The following is a 23,346-nucleotide window of genomic DNA, read 5'->3' on the forward strand; positions in this document are numbered from 1 at the left end:
TCGTCACACGACATACCAGCAATTTTATTTTGGGTGCTACTCCCTTAGTTTTAGAGATAATTGGATGAAATCTTTTGGGCTGGGTCACTAATTACCCCAACTATTGGTATCTTTTAAAAAAAAACGGCGGCGGGACCGCCACTCCCGCCGCCCGCCGCCGTTTTCCGCCGCCACCAAAAAAAAATTTTTTATTGCATTTCTCGCCGAATTAGGCAATTTGGAATCATTTGAGACCATGTTATTATTTTCAAAAATTTTTCCCCTTACAAGCAACCCTGCGGGGGGACTTAGTCATTTTTTTCAAATTCTCATTTATCAAGGTTTATCTTAAATACAGTGCTATTCCTGTGCTTTTAAAGATATTGAAACAAAATCTTTTTAGGTTAGTAAGTAAAAAATATTTGAATTAAGAAAACGGCGGCGGGACCGCCGCTCCCGCCGTCCGCCGCCGTTTTCCGCCGCCACCAAAAAAAAAATTTTTATTGCATTTCTTGCCGAATTAGGCAATTTGGAATCATTTGAGACCATGTTATTTTTTTCAAAAATTTTTCCCCTTACAAGAAACCCTGCGGGGGGACTTAGTCATTTTTTTCAAATTCTCGTTTATCAAGGTATATCTTAAATACAGTGCTACTCTTGTGCTTTTAAAGATATTGAAACAAAATCTTTTTAGCTAGGTCAGGGTTCCTTGTAAGGGGAAAATTTTTTGAAAAAAATAACATGGTCTCATATGATTCCAAATTGCCTAATTCGGCGAGAAATGCAATAAAAAAATTTTTTTTGGTGGCGGCGGAAAACGGCGGCGGACGGCGGGAGCGGCGGTCCCGCCGCCGTTTTCTTAATTCAAATATTTTTTACTTACCAACCTAAAAAGATTTTGTTTCAATATCTTTAAAAGCACAGGAGTAGCACTGTATTTAAGATATACCTTGATAAACGAGAATTTGAAAAAAATGACTAAGTCCCCCCGCAGGGTTCCTTGTAAGGGGAAAAATTTTTGAAAAAAATAACATGGTCTCAAATGATTCCAAATTGCCTAATTCGGCGAGAAATGCAATAAAAATTTTTTTTTTGGTGGCGGCGGAAAACGGCGGTCCCGCCGCCGTTTTTTTTGAAAGATACCAATAGTTCGGGTAATTAGTGACCCAGCCCAAAAGATTTCATCCAATTATCTCTAAAACTAAGGGAGTAGCACCCAAAATAAAATTGCTGGTATGTCGTGTGACGAGTCACCACATTTTACCCCCCCCCCCTTTTCTAATTTTAACTTGATATTATTGATTTACATACCCCAGCTCATGCATAATGGACAAGGAAAAGAAAAAATAACGTTTAGAACTAAGTTTTTTTTTATCTCAAAGTTGGGTCAAATCAATATTTTTTGAAGGTCAAAAATCTACTTTTTATTTTCTACCTAGATATGAAAAATAATTTTTTTTTTCATAAATATCTATTAAAAACTAATTTCGTTCATATTCTTTACAAATATATACACCAAATCAATAAATAAAAACATTTTTATTATATATTTTACCTTATAAGTGTTAATTTTATGCCTTGAAAGTAAATTTATGAAATAATTTTCGTCATTTTTTAATTGAAAAATTTAGCAAAAAAAATTAGTTTTCGTCAATTTACTCCTAGTTGCGCTGCCGACCCCATACCAAACCATATATGATTCTAAATTTTGAGAATATAATACAACTTTTAGTTAAGTTTCCAAAGTGGGGTCGGTAGCGCAACTTTAAAAAATTTTAATCTGAAAATTGCCTGTAAAACCTAAATTGGGGGGGGGGGGGGGGGAAAATTACAAATCATAACAGCAAACTTAATTTCTCTGTTATTCCATTACTATTAAAGATAATTGAGTAAAACTTTTTAAAATTAATCAGTAATTACATGAGAAACAATAATTTTAAAGGAAAACCGCGACTTATCCGCAATACCCGCAAAAAATCCGCCGCCCGCAGATTAAAAATTTTTTTTTTGTTGCATATAGGTCATTTCTTTTTTGGTTTTAGTGTTTAGGGAAGGTGTTTGCAACTCTAGTTCTTAGAAGGAAAGTGCAAAACTAAATTTTGTAGTAGCGTGGCTACTTTCAAATTTGGAGTCCGTCAGTCTGTATGAATCGATATGTAAACGTCGTGAATTCCTTTGCTACGACTCAAGACGGTTGAAAGAAAATCATTTTATGAACAAACAACCATCTATTGTTAGATTTATTTGGTCCATCGGTCTGTCGTTAATTCTCTTACAGACATCATATATCTGTAGGGAAAATTTGATCTACTACGCAGTTTTATTTTGTAAGAAAGCTGATTTTTTTGTGATGATTAAGCTCACCAACAAGCATCTACTCTTTAGTTCACTTAGTTCCCTCATCTGTCTGTAAAACTCTATGAACATTAAAATTTCAAAGAGTAAATGTGTTCGTTTCTTCTGTCTTTTTTTTTTGTAAGATACAAAGCATTTTTATGTTATGATTTAGCTGGCAAATACTGTTTTAGTCTATTACTTGGTCTACCGATTTTCCTTTACTGTTCTAAAATGAATTAAAGTTTGTTTGATATCAATTTTATGGTTAGATAGGGGGGGGGGGGGGCATATATTTAAAAAAATATTTAGTTCAGTTATAAGAATACTTTTTTCCTTTAAAACTCAGTCTGATACCTTAAAAACAGAAGTAAAATTTTAACTTCTGGTTTGGTAGTAGAAAGGGGGGGGGGGTGGTATTGGCCTCTGTAGGCCCTTGAGGGACAGTACTAAATTTAAATAGGTACTTATAATGGTAGACTATACAGATAGAAAAATACACATAAGATAGTTTACAAAAAAAATTAATCAATATCTTTAATAGGAAGCTTGATTATCCAGTCTCAATATTCATTTTCTTTAAGTTTAAAAAGACCTAACCCCTCTTAAATAAATTATAAATATTAAAAAGCAGTTGTAAGTGGATAGAAAAAGGTGTATTATAATACTTTTATTGAAATATATCAATCTTTTCTATTGACTCCAAACAGCCAAAGGAGGTAGCAAATAACACGGCGGAATTCGGCGGTAGACGGCGGTTTCGGCGGGAAATCCCTATTATTTATTAATAATCGTTTACCTAGGGTAGTATTTGATTCAGGGAAAAAATTTGGTTCAATTATCTTTAAAAATAACAGAGTAGTAACAAAAATTATATATTAAAAATCACCCCTTTTTGTTACCCCCCAATCACATTCCTGTGCACGCACCTATACATGACCAACTTAAAAAAGTTGCCTAGTGTAATATATTACTCATAACTTTTTATTTTATTGAATTCGGATTGGTAGAAGTGTAAATATTTAAATTTGATTAAAGCTATACCAAATTTCCACTAAACCCCTTAAATAGACCATAGTGTTTGGGACAGACAAAAAACGTTTACTACTTTATATAATAGGATTGTAAAAAAATTTTGTTCCTTATTAGCATAAAAACATTACAAAAACAAGGATGACAACATCCATAAAAGCGAATAGAGATGCTTCGCTTATAACATTGTAATTTGTTGTCCTAGGAATCAGTATTCCAATAATCAGATCAATCGGATTATTATATCACATTTTAAAATTTGTAGTTTGAATTCTATATACGATAGGACATTTAAACATGCTCAAATTAACGAAAACAGCTATCAGTTTCAGACGGACGGACCGATCAAAATTATAGAAAACCTTCGCTTTTAGGTAATATTTTTGTCTAACAAAAAAATATGCAAATAATTGCATTATAATAAAAGTAAAAGAAAATTCGATCATGGTAAAAATAATTTTACGATTCTTAATTGAACGGTTTGATGATATAAAATAATTTGAACAAATGGTTTATTCATATGTATGAAAATTGACGTGAAAAAGTTATATAAAAATAATCTTAATATCATTAATAATACAGGCACGTAAACACGAATTTATTACTAGTAATTTTATCTTACAATAGGGAAATATCATTATTATAACATATGAAAATTAAATAATAATCGATTCAAGTTATATAAATACAAAGTTTGGGCATGTCAAAAGAGAACTCAGCACACTTTCGACAATTTTCTATTCTTACTTCTTTGCTTTATTTACAAAATATAATAAAATTATGCGCGGCATTTTTACTTGATTGCGCAATACTCAGCAGAAATTATCTGAAATGTCGTCGTTTCTATGTAATAATTTAAAACAAAAATAGACGGAAAGTTAGGTATATAAATACATTTTTTTTCCTTTGTAAACTTTAAATGGAATTGTTGAAGACTCTTAAAAACATGGGCGCACCCACTATTATATTTTAATATAATCTTTCAGATAAACAAACCCCAAGACCCAAACTTTCAGGTTTGTGACACATATTCGGAGCACCAAATATAAAACACCAAAAAGCACCATAATGCACAGAAATTTCAATAAATTATGCAGAATTAGTCATTATTAAGTAAAAATATGTTTTTTAGACGAAAATTTATGTTTTATATGTCTTTAAAAAATGATTTTAGTAAAAGACTTGTCTTTATAGACAGGAAGAAATACTACGCGGATCTATGGACAAAAGTTATCTTAACAAAAAACCCTAAGACATGTTAGAATAAATGGGCCTTTAAGACTGTTTAATATTTCTTTCTTACTTTTCTATTAATATTTTACATATATATTGCTATAACTATTTCTACAATTCTTTAAATATTATCATCTTTCATAAACTTTGTCTGGTAAAGAAGGGGAAAATAAACAAGAGAAAATAATTCCTATTCAAACAATTGGCGTTTAGTTGTGGTGCTCCGAATGTTTAATCTCAACTTTGAATTACAAAATTGCAAGGAATTATTATCAATTTTGTTAATTTGTGTTTATAAAGAAATTTCTCGTATTTATTCGAATCCGGTGGATAGGAACCGGTTCTCATCCATACGAAAAAACTATGTCTAGCATCGTATTATATCCAGCTCTCTACGAATATAAAAATGTACAATCATAAGATTAAAACCAGTTTTTTAGCCCGTGCCTACGGCACCTAGGGGCTAAAAAAACTGGTTTTAATCTCATAATTGTACATTCTATATCCGCGGAAAGCCGTTTATAATACGATGCGAGAAATAACTATTCTAGTCTTAAATGTTACATTTAGGATTGAATGAATTATTTTCATACATACTTTGGTCTTATTATCTATTTTTTTATTTATTGAACAGTTTCATCCTTTTTAACCAGTGAAAAATGATCGATTGTAGGTCCGACCGGCTGTCTTACATGGCTTTGAAAACTATCTTAAAATAGTCCTGAACATTTTATTTACTACTTTTTTGTCTAGTTGATTTATAGTTGAAATATTTAGGTTTTGGCCGATTTTAATGCCAGATCAAATCATAATCTGCGCTACATCAATTAATCATTGAAATCTTCAACCTCTATTTTATATAGTAGTAAGCTTTTTCTGTCTCTAGCGAATGTTCTAGTTAATCGCTGAACTAATATGGTTCCCAATCAAGGGAAAGCTTCTGTTAGGTCCTAAGATGGTTTGAGGCTTTTATTTGTATTTATAAAAGTCTGGGTATGAGTTTAGGGATATTTATACCTTTCCATATCCGAATATAGAGTCCCTAGACGCTAGGGTCGCAACCGCTAGTTTTCTGTGTTATATAAAGTAGTAAGGTTTATTTTTCTGTATCGAAGGAGGAACTCGCTAACCTGCGATGAACCGATTAGGTTCTCCATTTCAGGTAAGCTTTACAATTAAAGGTCCTTTGATGGTTTTAGGCTATGTTAATTTTCAGATTTAAGATTTTTGGATGGTTTTATGCTATTTTAATAGCCCCTAGATTCAAAGGGCATAGCCTCTAGTTTAATAATAAATCATTAAAATATTTTCAGAAGTCCCTAGGTACCTAGCCTTAATTCAGAATGGTGAATGAGGATTCTGTGAAAAATGGAAAAGTTCGGGCCGGCAGTCCGGTTACTTTGAACCCTCCGGCTTCCAGCAACGGGCAAGGACAACCTGGATCCGAAAGCAGCGAAGATGAAAGAGAAGGTATAATTAATTAAAAGCTCCAGTATAAAAAAAAAGTTTTTTTTGTTATTTTTTGAGTTTCAATACCTTAAAAAATCAACTTGGGTTTTTTATGCAAACCCTGAACTTGAGCTCGAAAAGGGAGAGGTATAAGACACCTCAAATATCTTATTGAGGATGGGTAGGGTAATTAAACTGCAGTTAATGATTTATTTATTGATTAGCCTGAATTATCTGTTTATGTTTTGCTCTCAATAAGTTGTAAGAAATTTACAGTTACTTGCTTATTGCTTCATTTCTACTAAAAGAAAAGGTTTCGTTACTTTCTATTATTAAATTTTCCTTCTCTCGATACAACAATATATTGATCATATAACCCATCTTTTATTGTTTTTCTATGACTTATTTTGGTAGGTAATATTCATTTATTTAAATCCTGTCATTGTTTTAGGACGTATCCGTGTGGGGCGTGAGTATCAGGCTGTCCCACCTCCATACCTTCCTCCCGGGGACAGGCGCCCAGAAATGGGGGCGGAGAGAGCCCTCCTTGTGTGGTCCCCAAACCATGCCATCCCTAATAAAAAATGTAAGTGTTTTCTTTCTCTTTCAGAAATCACCTTTAAAGAGATAATTTAAAGGGATTTGGTAGGTTGATTTGATCGATATCATTCCATGCGGACCAAGGAGCCCATAAAATAATATCATGTGTCAGTGTTTCGGAGCCGGGAGCAGCAACATTTTTGGTGGAGCCGGATCCGGAGCCGTATTTTTCGTTAAAAACGGCTCCGGATTAGCTAAAAATGATTTTTTAAAGTAATATTATAATTTGGCAACGGTCTATTTCCATATAATAAACTGAAAAACTATTGTTACTTAACAAATAGACACACATCCTTCTACTTTTATACCTATAGCTTTAATCAAATAGAAGCAAAATATTTTATATTATTTATTTTATTTTATCAAATTCAATAATGAAAAAAAATTTATATGTTAATTTTAAGGTAGGAGCCGAGCTGGAGCCGGAGCCGCATCAAAATTATACGGCTCCGACACCCTGTCATGTGGTCTTTGGAATATCTAGTGTCAATTAACAAACATTTTAATTTTTCACTTGATTTATGCATCATTGAAAGATTGTTTTTTTTTACTCCATCACACATTTTCCTTTCTGTTGGTAAGGAGTAACAAAAGCTAATTAAGTATTACATATTTCCACATCATTTCTATTAATTGCAGTGCTAGATCAATTCCTAGAAATTTCAGTTTTCATTTTCACCATTGCATATTAGACAAAGATAGTTATAGAGTAAAAATCAAGAAATTTAAATATCTATCTGTATTTATAACCAAAAAATCATATTTCTATCTTTTTTTTCTAATATTTCCATTGCGTAAATTAAGCATTTTAATGTAGACTAGATTTGAAAAGTCGTATTTCTTGAATAGCAACAAGGAAAATCTTTTTGTTAGACAAACGAACTTTCGAAACTATTAGGGATGTGACTTTAATTGAAAATTTAAATGTTTTCTTTGGCCTCTTAAGTGTACGATTAAGCTATCATTCATTTTATGTTTTAGGGAGGGAGCAGACAAAGATACTCCATTAAACCCCCCCCCCCCCCTCTATTTGTAAGCTTCCAGAAATACATGTAAAAACTGGAGAGAAAATATACTTATTATTTCCATTGTCCTATCCCCCTCTCCTTGATTTGGTCTGCTGCAACAGTGTCATACACAGGAATTGAGAAATGTAATCCCTGTATAAATTCAACAGTTTCTGTTTTTGTCTGTCTGTACCAAAGCAAAAGGTTCTCCTTTACAGTGTAGTTTAGCTACTCATAGGTCCTGAGAATGTTAATAGCTATTTGGGGGAAGTTACCACCCCCCCCCCAAAAAAAAAAAAAAATACATTTTTAGAACACTTAAATAAAAGTTAGGGAAGTCGAATTTAACCTTCAGAGTATATATCCTTGATTCTTGGCGTTTACCTCACTGCATTTTCTTTCCTGAATTTCCAGTATGTTGCAAATGAACCATTTCATATCCTTCTATGTAAAGTAGTAAGACTTTTTATTCAGACTTTTATACTATTTTTCTTCCCTTCCCTGACCCTTCGAATATAGATTTCCTAGCGGAGCTGATAGATAAATAAATTAAGTTAGTTAAAAATTTATGATAAGTTACGTAAATGCAAGTTTTCAGACGATATTATGGTTAGATATAAAAGACGCATTTACATTTTTGTAATGTCTTGAGTTGCTACGCTTATAAAAATCTACTTTAAAGGCTTAGAATTTGTAGGACTATTTTAGCATACTATAATACAAGTCCTTATATTGTTTCGTGACGTACTGACGGAAAGACAATTCTAATCATAGAGTAGCTTTCCTTTCTAAGAAGTGGGTTTCTTATTGATACATGTTAAATGAAAAAGATGTTAATCTATCTATCTATCTTTTCTCTGCCTATAAATGATGTAAAAGTGCATTGGAAAAGTCAAAATCAAATTTAGATCAGCCTGACACTCGAAAACTTTTAATCTGGGATTCAGGGAGAGGGTAATGGAGATAAATCCATTAAAGGTCAGGTCCAACAACTTAGGATGACTAATGGGGGAACCAAATCTCTTCTTTTCTGTTTAAATACCCTGGGTATTAGGTTAAGTAACAGTCAACCAACTCTTAGATTACATGACCTTTGACTGGAAGTCCTTACTGTTCTTGGTAATGAGTTGCTCTTATTTTGGTCAAAGGCATTCCCCCTACTCTGTCCACTAATTTCGCCCATCTGACATAGCAGTATTAGGAACCATTTTTAGCGTCTTTATTCATGACACGGTGTTTAGTCGAGATTTGAACTTATCGCCTCCCCGTCGACGAGCGAATGCGCTAAGTGTTGGGCATTTTGTTATCCTTGTACAAGTACTTGTCTCTAGCTGAACTGAAGCTCATTAACCATTCACTGCAGACTTTACATTCTTTCAATTGCCTCTTCTCGTCCAGGGACAAAAGGAACTACATTTAATCTCCACCTTTATTCCCCCTAAATATTTAATTTACCAGCTACTTAAATCAGAATTAAAAAGTTAGTAGAAGAGGGTAAGATTAATTTTTCGTTCATTTTTCCATCCCTAGCATTCTATTGGTCAATATTAACTTCAATAAAAGTTCAGCAAATATACTTGAACCATAGAATCCGAAACCTAGAGGAAAGTTTAAGTAGCTTACTCTGTTTTGGCTAGCATGAGCAATAAAACACTACAAAAAAAAAGAAAAACAACAGTATTACCCCTTTATAGATTAATTATTGGTGGAAAAGTTCGCACATTGCTAGTTTGTACTTCCCTATCAAGATTTCATAAAAGGGCAAAAAATCCCCTAAGTTTTTAAGACAAAGAATGAGAGAATTGCATACTTTGGAGATCAGAATAAATAATAGATATCACTGTCTGTTAGAATAAGCAGGGTTCTTTTGAAAATAACTTTAAGTCTGTCTTTTTTTTCAGTGGACGAATTTGTATCAGTGGCGAAAGACAAATACAGCTACAACGTTGAACAAGCTTTAGGTATGTGTTTTTTATTAGACAGCGCAGCTACGCTATTCTATAACTTGGATATTTTAGTATGTTCGTTCTAACATTTTCTCAAGTATTTCACCATAACATTAACTGTATTACCACCAAGTTATATATGTTCATTGTCCTCCCTCTAAATCATGATTTTTAAAAACTTTCAAGATTGAATTGAATAAAGTTATTTATTCATGCGTCCTTTATACATGGATTACACAAGTGTTTCACCTTAAAAATACTTTGATTTTCTCTGAGATGACCTGTGGTTGCTTTTCATCCATTTACACGCAAAAAATTTAGAGAGAGAGAGAAGAGACAATAGGCTGTTCATTACACTAGTCCCTTAAGTCCTAAGATAACGTTTTCTTATTTGTTGGCTTAACAACCTTGGGGACTTATGTGAGTTTTGATTAGTTAAGTAATTAAGTAATTAGGTTGAGTGTAAACGTTTTAATCACTAATTGTAATTTACAGAAGGGTTTGTTATGTTATCATTATTGGGGATGTACATTAATTTATCACCCATTGTCTTATCCCTCAGATCCCTGGAAATTTTAGTCAACAACATCAATGCCATTACGGATATCTTAACTGACCTAAACTGTCTCTGTTCAGGTATGCTGTTCTGGCATAAACACGACCTGGAGAGAGCTATGCAGGACCTGGCAAACTTTACACCTTTCCCAGATGAGTGGAGCGTTGAGGACAAAGTTCTTTTTGAACAAGCTTTCCAGGTATTATGGTTTCTGTACGTCCTTCTCACCCACATAAAATCTTGCGATGGTAACCGAAAATACACCTAGATTATCCTCATTATTTCTTTAGTACATTTTACTATCTTAATGTGATTAAAAGTTGTTCTAAGTTACATATTTTTCATAAATTTTAATTGTTTAGGTTATTAAGTTGATTGTTCAAACGTTTTAGCCTATAATTGTAATCTACAAAAGGGATAATTGTGTGCATTGCATCATCATTGGGGATTGTACATCAATATATCGGCGATCGTCTTATGACTTCAGATTTATTTAATTATTTTTTAACCGGTGATCTTCAGGGACAATGGTAACCAGATATACAACTTCTCTAGATTACAATATTGGGCTTTAAGTTTTGGACATTGTTAGATTGTACAATCTAATCATGATTTAAAACCAGTGTTTCGGAGCCGGAGCCGGGAGCAGCAACATTTTTGGTGGAGCCGGAGCCGTATTTTTCGTTAAAAACGGCTCCGGATTAGCTAAAAATGATTTTTTAAAAGTAATATTATAATTTGGCAACGGTCTATTTCCATATAATAAACTGAAAAACTATTGTTACTTAACAAATAGACACACATCCTTCTACTTTTATATAGCTTTAATCAAATAAAAGCAAAATATTTTATATTATTTATTTTATTTTATCAAATTCAATAATGAAAAAAAAATTTATATATTAATTTTAAGGTAGGAGCCGGAGCCGCATCAAAATTAAACGGCTCCGACACCCTGTTAAAAACAAATCACTTTAGATCCTTGAATGTTAATTTTTTATTTCAGTTCCATGGGAAATCCTTCCATAGAATTCGTCAGATGTTGCCGGACAAAAGTATAGCTGCCCTCGTCAAGTATTATTACAGCTGGAAGAAAACTAAAACTAGGTTAGTTCAAAATCAATCCGTTAGGTGGTGCAATAATAGCAAAGATAAGTATTTTAGTTCTTTATTTGTCCGTAAGGTCGTGCAGTGTAAGATTTTCTTAATAAAGATTAGGATTTAGAATACCAACATCTTATATACCTTTTGTATAAAAGGCTATTAGATTTTAGGTATTTACCTTTTCAGATTATGTAGCGAGTTTCGTTGTATTTTCACAGTAGCTTTTTTCCTATTTCTAGCCCCTGCGGGGGGCTCTAACACTGCCCGGCAATCATCAACATTTACCTTAACGTACCTAACCTAAAATAACCTTTCAAAAGCTACTGAGAAAATATTACTTCGTTTTCATTCTATGATCCACCTTTTCTACCAAATGAAAAATTCTTAATATTTGTATTGCTCCAAGGACCTGTAAAACAATGCTTTCTAATGTAGGTCAAGTCTGATGGACCGTCAGGCCAAGAAGCTGCAGAGTGTGAGGGAGGAGGGGAGGTACGAGGACATGGATCAGTTTATAGACGCGCCTGACAGTGCAGGGGAGACGGACAAGGAGGTGAGTTTAGGTCAGTAGTACTACAAGTCTAGGGTTGGGCCGTTTGTCCGGCCATTTTCAATATCCGGCCGGATATCTTGACAATATAATCTTTTATATATTTTATACTCTTTAGTAAAACACTAGAGAGGAAAGGGGTTAAATAACTGTCCTCATCCCAAAGGCCCTTGCACTGACTCTTAATTCGGTCTTTGAAAATAGTGTCGGGAATAATAACACAGAAAATAAGTAGCAGAAAACAATTTGCTAGCAGAGGAAGGTTCTTGGGAGAGGGGGCAGGTAGAATATATGTATATACATGATCTATACTATAGATATATTTTTATACAACAAAAATCCCTGTTAACAGTCACAAGCATTATTTCTTAGATTCTTAGTACTATACCCTTAGAAATAAACCTTTCATTAGATTACAGGCACTAACTTAGATAGATTATTTTCATTTGATTATATTTAAGGGGGAGAAGAAGCCCGAGAATTGTGGGAACTGCGGGATTCAATGTCACCAGACCCAGGCAACACCCAAGGTATCGTATTTTCTATCTAGATATATAGATTTTTCATCTTTCTAGCCATCTATCCAAGTTGTTTTAGTTCATTACCATTAGACTCCTAACGACACCCAATAGAAAAGTACAGTTTGCTATCTATTTCTAGCTATCTAGGTGTAAGTTGCTATCCAAGGAAGCGAACATACTCTACAATCATTGCCATCCGTCTATCCATACTGTTTCCCCGTCACTTATGAATGCCCACAGCATCTATTCTACATTTATCTTAGATTTCTACTACAATCTCTATCTATCTACGCCATTTTTGACAATTTAAAAAAGTATGTTCTTTGATTAAACTAGTTACAAGTTTATTTACTTGTTTTTTCTGCCAAGCTTACATCTGTGTGACTTTAAAGTCAGTTGTCTTATATATGTTATGCAACAAACCTTTACTTTTCAGGGGAACCTTTGCGGAACTTGTCACAGTTTCTGGCAGAAAACCGGATTGATGAGACCGACCACAGGTAAAAAATAGTTATTTATCGCATCATTACATAAACAGCTTTCCGAGGATATAATTGTACAATTACAAGATTAAAACCAGTTTTTTTGGCCTCGAGATGCCCACGCTAAAAAAAAACTGGTTTTATTAATTTTTTTTCAGAGGTCCTTTCTCATATCATCACTCAAAACAGACCAAAACCTGCAATTTGTCTAAAATAAAGTTTACTTGTCAATAAAAACTCGATAGATTCAGTTGGATACACATACAATCACAAAAGTTGTTGGGATTTCCTTTAACTCTTTATCAGTGTGTTCGTCGAAAATTAGGCGAAATATTTATATTTATAAATATTAAACTAAAAGGCAATGATGATAATGAATGCTTTATCATCCAGGACCCTTGAGGAAGGACGGACTGAAGGCGACGAGGAATGTGTTCAGGAACTCTACGAAGCCGCCCAAGGGCATGCACATCAACCACGACGATCTGGTAAGTCCACAAGCTCTTTAGGGGAGTGGGGTATTGTAGTAGAGATATCGGAGTTAAGGTGCTAAGTTGACAGTCACAGTTAAGAATCTTGTGTAGATATTTCAATTTTTATCTAAATAACCCTCTTAAACATTAGGCCTAGTAATTGTCAGTTTATAAAGTTTTACTTACAGAAACATCAAATTTTCTAAATTCATTCTTGATGTAATGCAACGTCTTTTCTTGAAATGGTAATAGTTTTATCTCGTATCTTATCATATCCAGCTTTCCGCGGATATAAAAAAGTACAATTATAAGATCAAAACCAGTTTTTTTTAGCCCAGAGATGCCGAAGGCACGGGCTAAAAAACTGATTTAAATTTTATGATCCTACATTTTTATATACTAGATATAATACGATGCTAGACATAATTTTTCAGTATGACTGAGAACCGGTTTGAATCCACAGGATATTAATCGGTTTCTAAGCGATACGGGAAATGTTATTCTTGCATTGTGCTGTGATTATGATGGATAAGACTGTACCAGTTTTTGTTTTATGGATTTTGTAACAAGTTGTTAGGATAAAGTTTTACTGCACTATGTCACTATGAATGTTTGCACTTTTTAACAAGGACCAACACGTCCATAACGAGAAAAAAATGGATGTAAAATTAATGTTAAAATTAATCAAAGTGATATCATGCCAAATTTTAGAGTTCTACTCCTGTTTTAAACCTTTACGAAAAATATGCGTAAAAAATATCTGCCTTTATTTACAACCCAATGATGATGAAAAATTACCCCGTCTGTAGATTAAAATTATTGGTTGAAAAGTTTGGGCATGGACCAATCAATTAAAAGTATCCAAAGTTATTGATTTAAGAATAAGAAAACTTTGGGTACAAGTGTAATTTAGAGTCCAATGTCTCCTCCCTCCCGGAGTTTTACTAAATTTTGAGAAAGATTCTTTTTAACCGAAGTCCTTTGTCTTTGTGTTCTCTGAATAATCCTTAGAATTATTGGTAGAGGGTTATCTAAGACATATAGAACAAGATTAACATGTTAAAAAGTGAAACTAGTATCGGAAGAAGTTTAAATTAAATTACCTGAGATGTAAGTACATAGTTACACTACGGTGTGTAGTGTATCAGTTTCCGCGCATTTTTCCAAAAATAGCAACTCTTAAAGGACCGCAAAATTATTATAACTCCACCAAGGATCTAAAGGGATAAGACAATGGCTGATAAATTGATGTACATCCCCAATGATGATACACAAACCTACCCCTTCTGTAGATTCAAATTAGGGGTTGAAACATTTGAATACATAACTTAATGAATCAACAAATCAAAATTCACTAGAGTCCAAACATAGTAAAACTTTGGGGACTAGTGTAATAAACACTGCATATTGTATTTGTCCCCTCGTTCTCTGCAATACTCCCTTTTTTCACTCTTAGAGAAAGAGGGGACAATGGGCTGTTTATTTCACTAGTCCTCAAAGTTTTATAATAATGCGTTTTATAATTCGTTGGTTTCACAACTTTGGAGATTAGGGAATTTTGATTGGTTGAAAACTTGATTAATTAAGTTGTGTTCAAACATTTAAACCACTAATTTTAATCTACAGACGGGGAAATTTTGTGGATCATCATTGGGGATGTGTATCAATTTATCGGCAATAGTTCTATCTCTTTAGATCCCTGCTAATTCCCCCTTTTTTCACTAATCATTTAACGACTCGACCCCCTTCATTAAATTGCTATTGTGTCTTTACAATACTAAGCAGAATTCGGATGTAATAGCACACCATCCTCTAGTGGCCTTCAAGTAAAACTATTTACATTCATGCAAAGAAAATTGACGGATTTTTTCCGAAACAATTTTACAATTTGGTTTGATTAGTATATGGTTACAGTAACCCTATCATATAGAGTAGTGCTTAATGTTCTTGTTGTTTGTCGTCAATTAATATCCCGCCGCTAACTACTAAACTAATCAGTTTATAAGTTTTAGTAAATCTTAACATAACGCCGATGTGCAAGCATAACAATTAGATTTAGTCTTGTTCTCATTTTTGTTATAAATGTCGATTCCAACAACTTATAATAATGATAATAAATCATTTAAGATATAGTTTGAAAAAAACTAGCGGATCCGGAATCCGCCCAATTTTTGGCCAATTTTGGAATCCGGATCCGGAATCCGTTTTTTAATAGCGGATTTCGGATTCTTATTTGGTAGGCTAAAATTAGCGTCTTGAGTTTTTTCTTTCAACTCCTCCTCTTCGAAGGCAAAGATTTTCATCATTATATATGATATCTTTTAAAATCTGGTTCAATTCTCGGAAGTGAATTATAGAGAACACCAAGAACATTGATTTTTAGGACATATGTAGCACTTAATTTTCAAATTTTTAAAAAAAAATCCTTTTAAAATATTGCTAGAATCCGGAATCCGCCAAAAATAAGAATCCGGAATCTGCAGGAATCCGCCACTTTTTTTGACGGATTCTTTAAGAATCCGGAATCAGAATTCGGCCCAAAAATTCGACGGATTGCCATCACTACTTATTACTATGATCATTTTTGACTTGCCCAGTTTTTGGAGGCAAAATACTTTTTCGTAAGTTGCAATAACCCTAACCCTGATATTCTAGGCTCTTGAATTGTGTAGTGCAATCACAATAAATTTCCATAGAATTGGTTGGCAGATTCAATTTTCTAGATTCTTTACCTTCCTACAGTTTCACAGAGATAGGACAAGGGGTTCAGTATTTTTGTTTTTTGTTTGTTTGAAGTTGAAAATCTTAGAAATTGTTGTTCTTTTTTAGGACTTTTCAAAATGTCCCAGGTTAGATATTTATAGGCTATTGTCACCCCTCAAATTCCCTAAATTATAAAATTAGAGCAATATCATATTATATTAAATGAGTACCTAGGTAATCAAAATTATAATGGTTGCTATTTTTTATGGATAGATGACCAAAAAAACGATCATAAAATGTTGCACTTTAATTGAATAAGAAGGTAAAGTAATAATATCTATTAGAATTAAGACCTTGATAAATGAATAAAGGGGGGGGGGGGAAGTTTTGACACAGTCCAAGTCCAAAGATAAAGCCTAGGTACCAGGTTTACGCATATATGTCAAAACTCCCCCCCCCCCCTTAACAGAAATCTGTACGTCAATAAAGTACGAACAGACCAACAAATAAATCACAAGCAGCTTCGCTGTCAATAAAATGAGTACATCCAACCAGAGATTACAGTAGTCCACCAAAGTTTTTCAACTTTTTCACATTCGTTGGCTTAACAACTTTGAAGACTTATTGAATTTTGATTAGTTGTTGCATTAAGTATAGTGTCCATACATTTCAACCACTAATTTAAAACGACAGAAGGGGTTATTTTGTGTATCATCATTGGGAATGTACAACAATTTATCGGCCATTGTCTTATCCCTTTAGATAGCTGATGTTGTTTATGTGAATAAATTGAATTCCCAAATACACACCTGGCTGGGTTTCCTAGTGCTCTATAAATTGAAAGTAACAGAATCTGTTAAATCCTACATCTTAGCTGCTCCTTCTTGCCAATTATTTAATTTTTTATAAGAGTATTTTTTAGCTTTGCTTTATTAAATGCCTATTTTTCCACTAGGTACCTATTTACCTACAACTTTTTCAATTTCATGAATATTTTGATGATTTTTTAGTCAGGTAATTCAGAGATATGGCAAAAAACGATAAATTGATGTGCTTCACTAATGTTGATATTAAAAATTGCTCTTGCTGTAAATTGATTGAAAAGATTTAATCAAGATTGAATAAAAGTAACAAATGAAATAGGGCGTCTAAGCTTTTTGCTACCAGTATCATTGATATTGGCAAGCTTCACAAAAATTTTCAGCTCTTTATCTTAAATAGGGGCCAGGAAATCATGTTTTCTCAAAATATTTCAGACTGGCGTACATCTCGAATCATCAAGTAATTTCGCTTCTAAAAATACCCTTTTTATTCTTCAAGCAAAGTCTAATGTCAAACTACTGGTATAACATGAATATAAAACTCGTAACTAGTAAATACTCAGAATATATCTTTATGTAGTAGGTATCTGCTTCTCTAAATCATCGTAGTTGCCATAAAAAAAATCATTATTTAGTAGCATGGTTGCACATTTAGAGAGACATTGGGCGTTATCCTTTTAGAATTTTTTTTTTAATTTTGAAAATTTGAGCCTTCCCTACCCCTTAAAATTGAAAATGTATTACCAGACATTGGACTGTAAACTGCTGGTACTGGTGTTAAAGCAACGTTATCTTATTTGTTACTTGAGGGGGGAAAAAACTAGAAAAATATGTTGAAAGTTGGAAAAATAACTGAAAATAAAGAGAATATTTTTTCATTTTTTTTACACTTGGGGGGAAAAACTGGAGGTAGATTTTTAGTTTCTCTCAATTTGTTTTTCACAATAAGTGTCTCCGTTTGAATAGATTTAATTTTCAATGTTCAATATTAATCAAGAATCTGCGCATTGATTATCTGAGAAATGCCGAGCACATTAAGATCGGGGAGGTAGGGGGCAATGGTAGTTATATTTATCTTCAACTCTTTCTTCCCCGAATTACTAAGAATAAGGGACAAATATTTTGTTTGTGCCTAGTCCTTTCCTTTTTAGTAGTTTTATAAGATAAAATGGGAGGGGGGCCGGCGGGGAGGTCTATCAAATTAGGCTTTTTTAAAATTTGTTTAATATTTATACCTATCCTTTTTGTCTGTTTGTGTGTACAGTAGGGTTTAGCTTACCACTGATCCGATATTTTTCTCCTTTTCAATGGAGCTTTTTTATAGGTCCTGAGAAGGTTTATAACTATTTTGGTTGGTGTGTACCCAGGGATCTAAAGGGATAAGATAATGGTCGATAAATTGATATATATTAGCTATTACATACCCAGTGCAATAGTGATACAAAAAATTACCCCCCCCCCCCCTCCCGAGGTTACCGCTAGTTATAATATAATACTTCATTTTCTGTCTTGATTATCTATTAGAGTTGGGCCAGATATCCGGATGGATACTAGATATCCTGCTGATTTCTAATTCTATATATCTAGTAATATGCCAGATATCCGGCGTTGGCTAGATATCTGGATATCCGGCATTATAAATAAGTAGTATATCCGGTATCCGGCCAAAAAAGTATCTGGCCCAACCCTATTATCTATCCTATCTATGTTTGTAGGTATCCCTAGCCACGGGCCCGAACGGTCAAGGGGAGTCGGTGCTGAAGTCCCTGGACAGAGAGATTCTGGACTCGAAGCGCAGCGTACAGAATAATAAACAATTACTAGCAGCACTACGCAGAAAGACCAGAGGTAAGTAGCAGGGATCTGAAGGGATAAGACGATGGCCGATACTTTGATGTACATCCTCAATGATGACACACAAAATTCCCACTGTTATAGATTACAAATATTGGTTAAAACAACTTAATAAAACAAACAATCAAAATTCATTCAAAATCCCCAGAGTTGTTAAGCCAACGAATAAGGAAACGTCATTGTTAAACTTTGGGACTAGTGTAATAAACAGCCCATTGTCCCCTCTCTCTTTGGGTAAGTAGAGTTACATTTTTGAGGGGTTTAATGTATTTTTGTACAAAAAGCTTCTGTCTTAGTGTCTCTAAAAATAGTTAAATCGAGATGTGCTGAAAATGGATTGCCTATTTCTCCAATAGTTTCCAAATGTGTACAGCAGATAACCCAATTATTGCAAACGCTATTTTCAGCTACTCCGGTCAAAGGGAAAAGCGGCATAATGTATAAACGATTTATACATTATACATACATTCAAAATTTTAATTTTTCAAATTTTGATTTTTTTTTGAAGTTTGAAGCTTTTTTAGCTAGTAGTAAATATTGAGATAAGACGCGGATGCTGGGTACACTTTCGGAAACTAAAATTCAGTACCTACATCTAAATCGAGATATTATTTTTAGGGAATAATATACTTTCTTATAAAATAAATATTTATAGTATGTAGATGTAGAGTTTAAAATTTAGGGGTATAATGTGCTTTTGTATACCTAATAGGAACTTATTTTCTAAAAAAAATATTTAAATTATATTTTTACGGTATAATGTTACTTTGTATAAAAGTAACAGGATGTCTCTCTGTGTAGCGTAGGATCGTGCTAACCCCTGATCCGATATGGATCTTCATTACAGTCAAGAATGCTTTAGGCTCATAACTTTTTGTGGATATGCTTCCTTCACGCTCCAAGTAGAAATCACCTCTGAAAAAATTCCCTTTAAAGACAGAAACGAATGATCAATATTTAGACAAAATATAATATTTTAGGTGCTGATATCGAGCCGTATCGCATCCCTGAGCTCTCTGCCACTCGTATAAATAATCGCTGGTCAAATGACGAGCTTCTATTGGCTGTTCAAGGTAAGATACAATTTGTTGTTTAAGATCTCTTAAATTGTTGTTCATTCTTATTCATATTTGCGTAAAATAGATGCTATGGGTTTTTTACTCTTAATTTCCCTATATTTGACTAAATTGAAAATAATTAGGAGGAGATAAATTTTTTTCAATGTCTAACCCCTGCGGGAGCCCTAACCCTGCAGATCTATACCCAGTGCCTATTATAACCTTACCTAGGTAAAAATCAGAAAATAAATCCCTGGTTTTTTAAAATTTATTAAAAAATAAAAAGGTTAAGGATATTCAGTGCTTATCAAAGTACTTTGAGGGATAGCGCCAATTAAGTTAATAAGAAGAAGTATGTAAGAAATAAGTTTACATATATACCAACTTTGCATAAGGGACAGTTGCATGAAGTGAATTTAACAAGTTTGATTTCAAGCATAAGTTACAAGAATACCATCTAACATATAATTTTGGTTTACAATAAGTAGCAATGAATTGTGCAGTTCAAGTTTAAATGCACTTCGTGCAACTACCCTTTGGATTTTATGAAAATCTCAAAATTCATTAGAAGCGTAGCTACTCTAAAATTCTTTCCGTCATCCCTTTTCCTAACCTATCTTCCTTGTTTAATAAGGATTTAACATCAATGACGTATTCACTGATTTATTTACTATGTATTGCTTATTATACATTTTTTTCAGGAATTCGTCAGTTTGGAAAAAAATTTAAGATAATTGCCGAGATTTTGGGCACCAAGACCGAGTCTCACGTTCGCAAGTTCTTTGTGGATTACAAGCGCAGATACAACCTGGATGCTGTGCTGAAAGAATATGAAGCTGACTTTGGCCCCCATATTTGGGATGATGAGGTATAGATAGATAAATAGATGAGAAAAAAAATGTAGAATAGGTAGATTAACAAAAACTTCTCCTTATTACCTCACCCTCGCTGAGTATGGCAGGTGTCCCAAATAAGTTGCCGAAATGAATTATGCTCTCTGCAGAGGAGCTTGGGAAAAGGGTTATTTAGCATTGCTTAGGATGGACTCGAACCGTCCACCCCCCAAGACTGGGATCTTACCAATCAGCTTCTGAAATCCTCGTTATATTATCCAATCGATGTATGATTATGGCATGTGTCCTACATTAAATTTAGTGTATTCAAATCATTTACCCCAGGATTATTACTAACCCAAACCATAACCACTCGTCTCCTATAAATAAATAAATTTTTTTAGGATAAAGGAGATGGGGAAAAAGACTTTGACGCCTCAGAAATCTCAACCAACGGGTCCAGCACTCCTTCAACTAACTCTAGAGCAGCTTCAAAATCAGCCACCCCTAGCAATGGATCTCCAAGGTAGATAAATCTATGGACAAATATACTGTAGGATAGATAGATTAACAGACAGGCAGACTTATTTATGGCATTAACTAACTATAGAGCAGCTTCAAAATCACACAAGCCTAGGCCTAGCAATGGATCCATTGGATAGATATACCGCTAGAAGGATAGATAGACAGATGACCTAAAGCCTCAACTAAAAATGGATTACTTCGTTAGATAGATAAATATATGGATGGATTATGATATATATTTATATAGATAGGTAGTAAGATATATCTAGATAGATTTGTCTATTTTCTATCTAAAGATAAATTATTTGAACTTGAAATTGCACATTTCCTTTTTCGTCATTTTTCACTTTTCCTATAAAATAGAATTTTTTTCCTTTTTTAGTTTTCCTTTTAGATAGAATATAAGCAAGTAATGTTTAGTAGTTACTCTATAACTGTAGTTTGTCCGTAGTCTGTAGTTAACTACATCTTTCTATCATTTAGTCCGTGTAAATTACTATATCTTTCTTGTTTAAAAAAGTACATCGCTCTCTTAAGATTCTCTAAAACAATGATGTAAAGTGATGGGGATGGTAAGCGGCGGTTGCCTTCCCCAGAATCATCTGTTATGAATTGTTCTTTAGAAATTTTTGACTTTCTTACTTGCTGATGAAATGAAAATATGAATTGTCAGCAATTATTTTTGACACGTTCTTTCATTCGTTTGCTGTAATAGTTTGGGTTCCTTTATCTCATCCTGATGCATTGATCAAACTAGCAGTATCGACACTTTCCATCCAACAAGTATTGACAGGGTTATTTTGTTTTACATCATAGTGGGTTTAATCAATTTATCGTTCATTTTATCCCGTAAGATTTTTTGTTGTTCATTTTACATTAAAATTATTTGTTTATTAATGCTGTATAACTCAAAAAATATAAATATTGTTCTTTTTTAGAAAGAAATCTATTAGTTTCACACAAAAATTGCTTAGATGTTGCAACACTTTAAAAAGAATTGCATCAAAATGCAAAAACTAACCAAATCAACTTCCCCGTGTGCGTTCAATTCAACAGGAAAGTAGGATATAAAAGATAGGGGTCTGACTTTTGTGTTGATTTGTATTACCATGAGTCATGTTTAAGCAAAAACGACTGTAGTCGGACTACTCAATATAAAGAAATTAAATAGCCTTAAAATTCATTTATTCTTAAACGTCTTTCCTCCTTGCTAAAAAAAAATTATTGGTTAAGTTTTACGAACCCTGTTAAAGCGAAGTCTATGAGATTAAATTGAAATAATGATTAAATTGAGTCAAAGGTCTACATTCCAAAATTCTTTTGCAATTTTTAGAAATTGTGCTTTTATAAAGTGCAAATACTAGTTTTGAATTTTAAAACTTACTCAACCACTTGGATTTTGTTTGGAAATTAGAATAAAATGGCAGTGGTACCCTCTCCCATATTTTAATAATTTTACTGGGGAGAATGAGATTTTAGGCGACAGTCGTTTATTCACGTTTTACTTAAAGTAATTCTCAAGCAGATGTAAAGTTATGTAAATATTTTTAGATTCTTTATTTGAAATAATCTATTTTTTTTATGTATAATGTGCTTTTTTAGTGTTAAGTTAGAAATGGACATATTTTTTTTGTTAAAAAAGGGAAAACGGGTAATTTTTTCGCGTATTTTCCGTAAAAAAAGTTGGATGCAAGCTTCCAGTCAAATGCGCTTATTAGGTCAACATGTTCTTAATTATGCGTTTAATTATGCTCTGGTCAAATTTAAGGACAGTTTGACCTAATAAGTGCATTTTACTGGAAGCTTGCAATCAGCTTTACAGGAAATACTTGAAAAAAATGACCCTATTTAATAGCAGCTAAAACTAAAAACTAATCATTTACTTTATTTCAGATCCAAAAGTCCTGCAATCAAAGCAAATGGAAAGTAAAGAGAAAAAATCATCAACATTGTAAAAAAATCCTCTAAATTCATGTGAAAAAAATACACGAACTGAAATACAAAAAAAAATCTACGAGTAGCTACGCCTTGAAATCTGCAAAGAATTATAAAATTATTTAAAAGATAAACATATATTTGAACATATATATGGTGCATTATTTGCCAAATGTACCACTTTTCTGCACTACCTCTCCGATTTTGTTAATACTCTATATTTTGGTCCGTTGGGTCATTCAAGGATGCTGGATGGCCAAAAAAAAGTTTCAGAGTCCCTGGATGTCTAGATATCTAGCTATCTATGAAGGTAGGTAACAAAAATGTAAAAAACACCCATTTTTTCACAAT

The 23,346-nt window shown here is 33.2% G+C and overlaps 1 protein-coding gene across 1 annotated transcript; it reads left to right on the forward strand.

Annotated features, from left to right (window-relative positions):
• The first annotated feature begins 5,129 nt into the window (after positions 1-5,129).
• LOC145332706 (REST corepressor 3-like) lies at positions 5,130-23,129 on the forward strand. Its single transcript, XM_080177725.1, has 14 exons — positions 5,130-6,048; positions 6,479-6,613; positions 9,536-9,595; positions 10,217-10,335; positions 11,143-11,243; positions 11,676-11,793; positions 12,252-12,320; positions 12,748-12,811; positions 13,187-13,281; positions 18,506-18,638; positions 19,625-19,717; positions 20,404-20,570; positions 20,940-21,061; positions 22,954-23,129. Exons 1-14 carry the CDS (start codon positions 5,922-5,924, stop codon positions 22,988-22,990), a joined length of 1,440 nt encoding a protein of 479 aa, XP_080033851.1. The 5' UTR covers positions 5,130-5,921; the 3' UTR covers positions 22,991-23,129.
• The last annotated feature ends 217 nt before the right edge of the window (positions 23,130-23,346 follow it).

This window comes from Acartia tonsa, chromosome 11 (assembly GCF_053477335.1).
Source record: "Acartia tonsa isolate MP-2025a chromosome 11, ASM5347733v1, whole genome shotgun sequence".
In the NCBI taxonomy this organism is placed as follows: domain Eukaryota; kingdom Metazoa; phylum Arthropoda; class Copepoda; order Calanoida; family Acartiidae; genus Acartia; species Acartia tonsa.

Bases quoted from the DNA above. Each gene is read 5' to 3' on its own strand.
- LOC145332706 (XM_080177725.1), top strand. From the start codon at position 5,922: ATGGTGAATGAGGATTCTGTGAAAAATGGAAAAGTTCGGGCCGGCAGT. The intron at 10,336-11,142 runs GTATTATGGTTT...TTTTTATTTCAG, and splicing joins TTTTTGAACAAGCTTTCCAG to TTCCATGGGAAATCCTTCCA. The intron at 20,571-20,939 runs GTATAGATAGAT...AAATTTTTTTAG, and splicing joins CCCATATTTGGGATGATGAG to GATAAAGGAGATGGGGAAAA.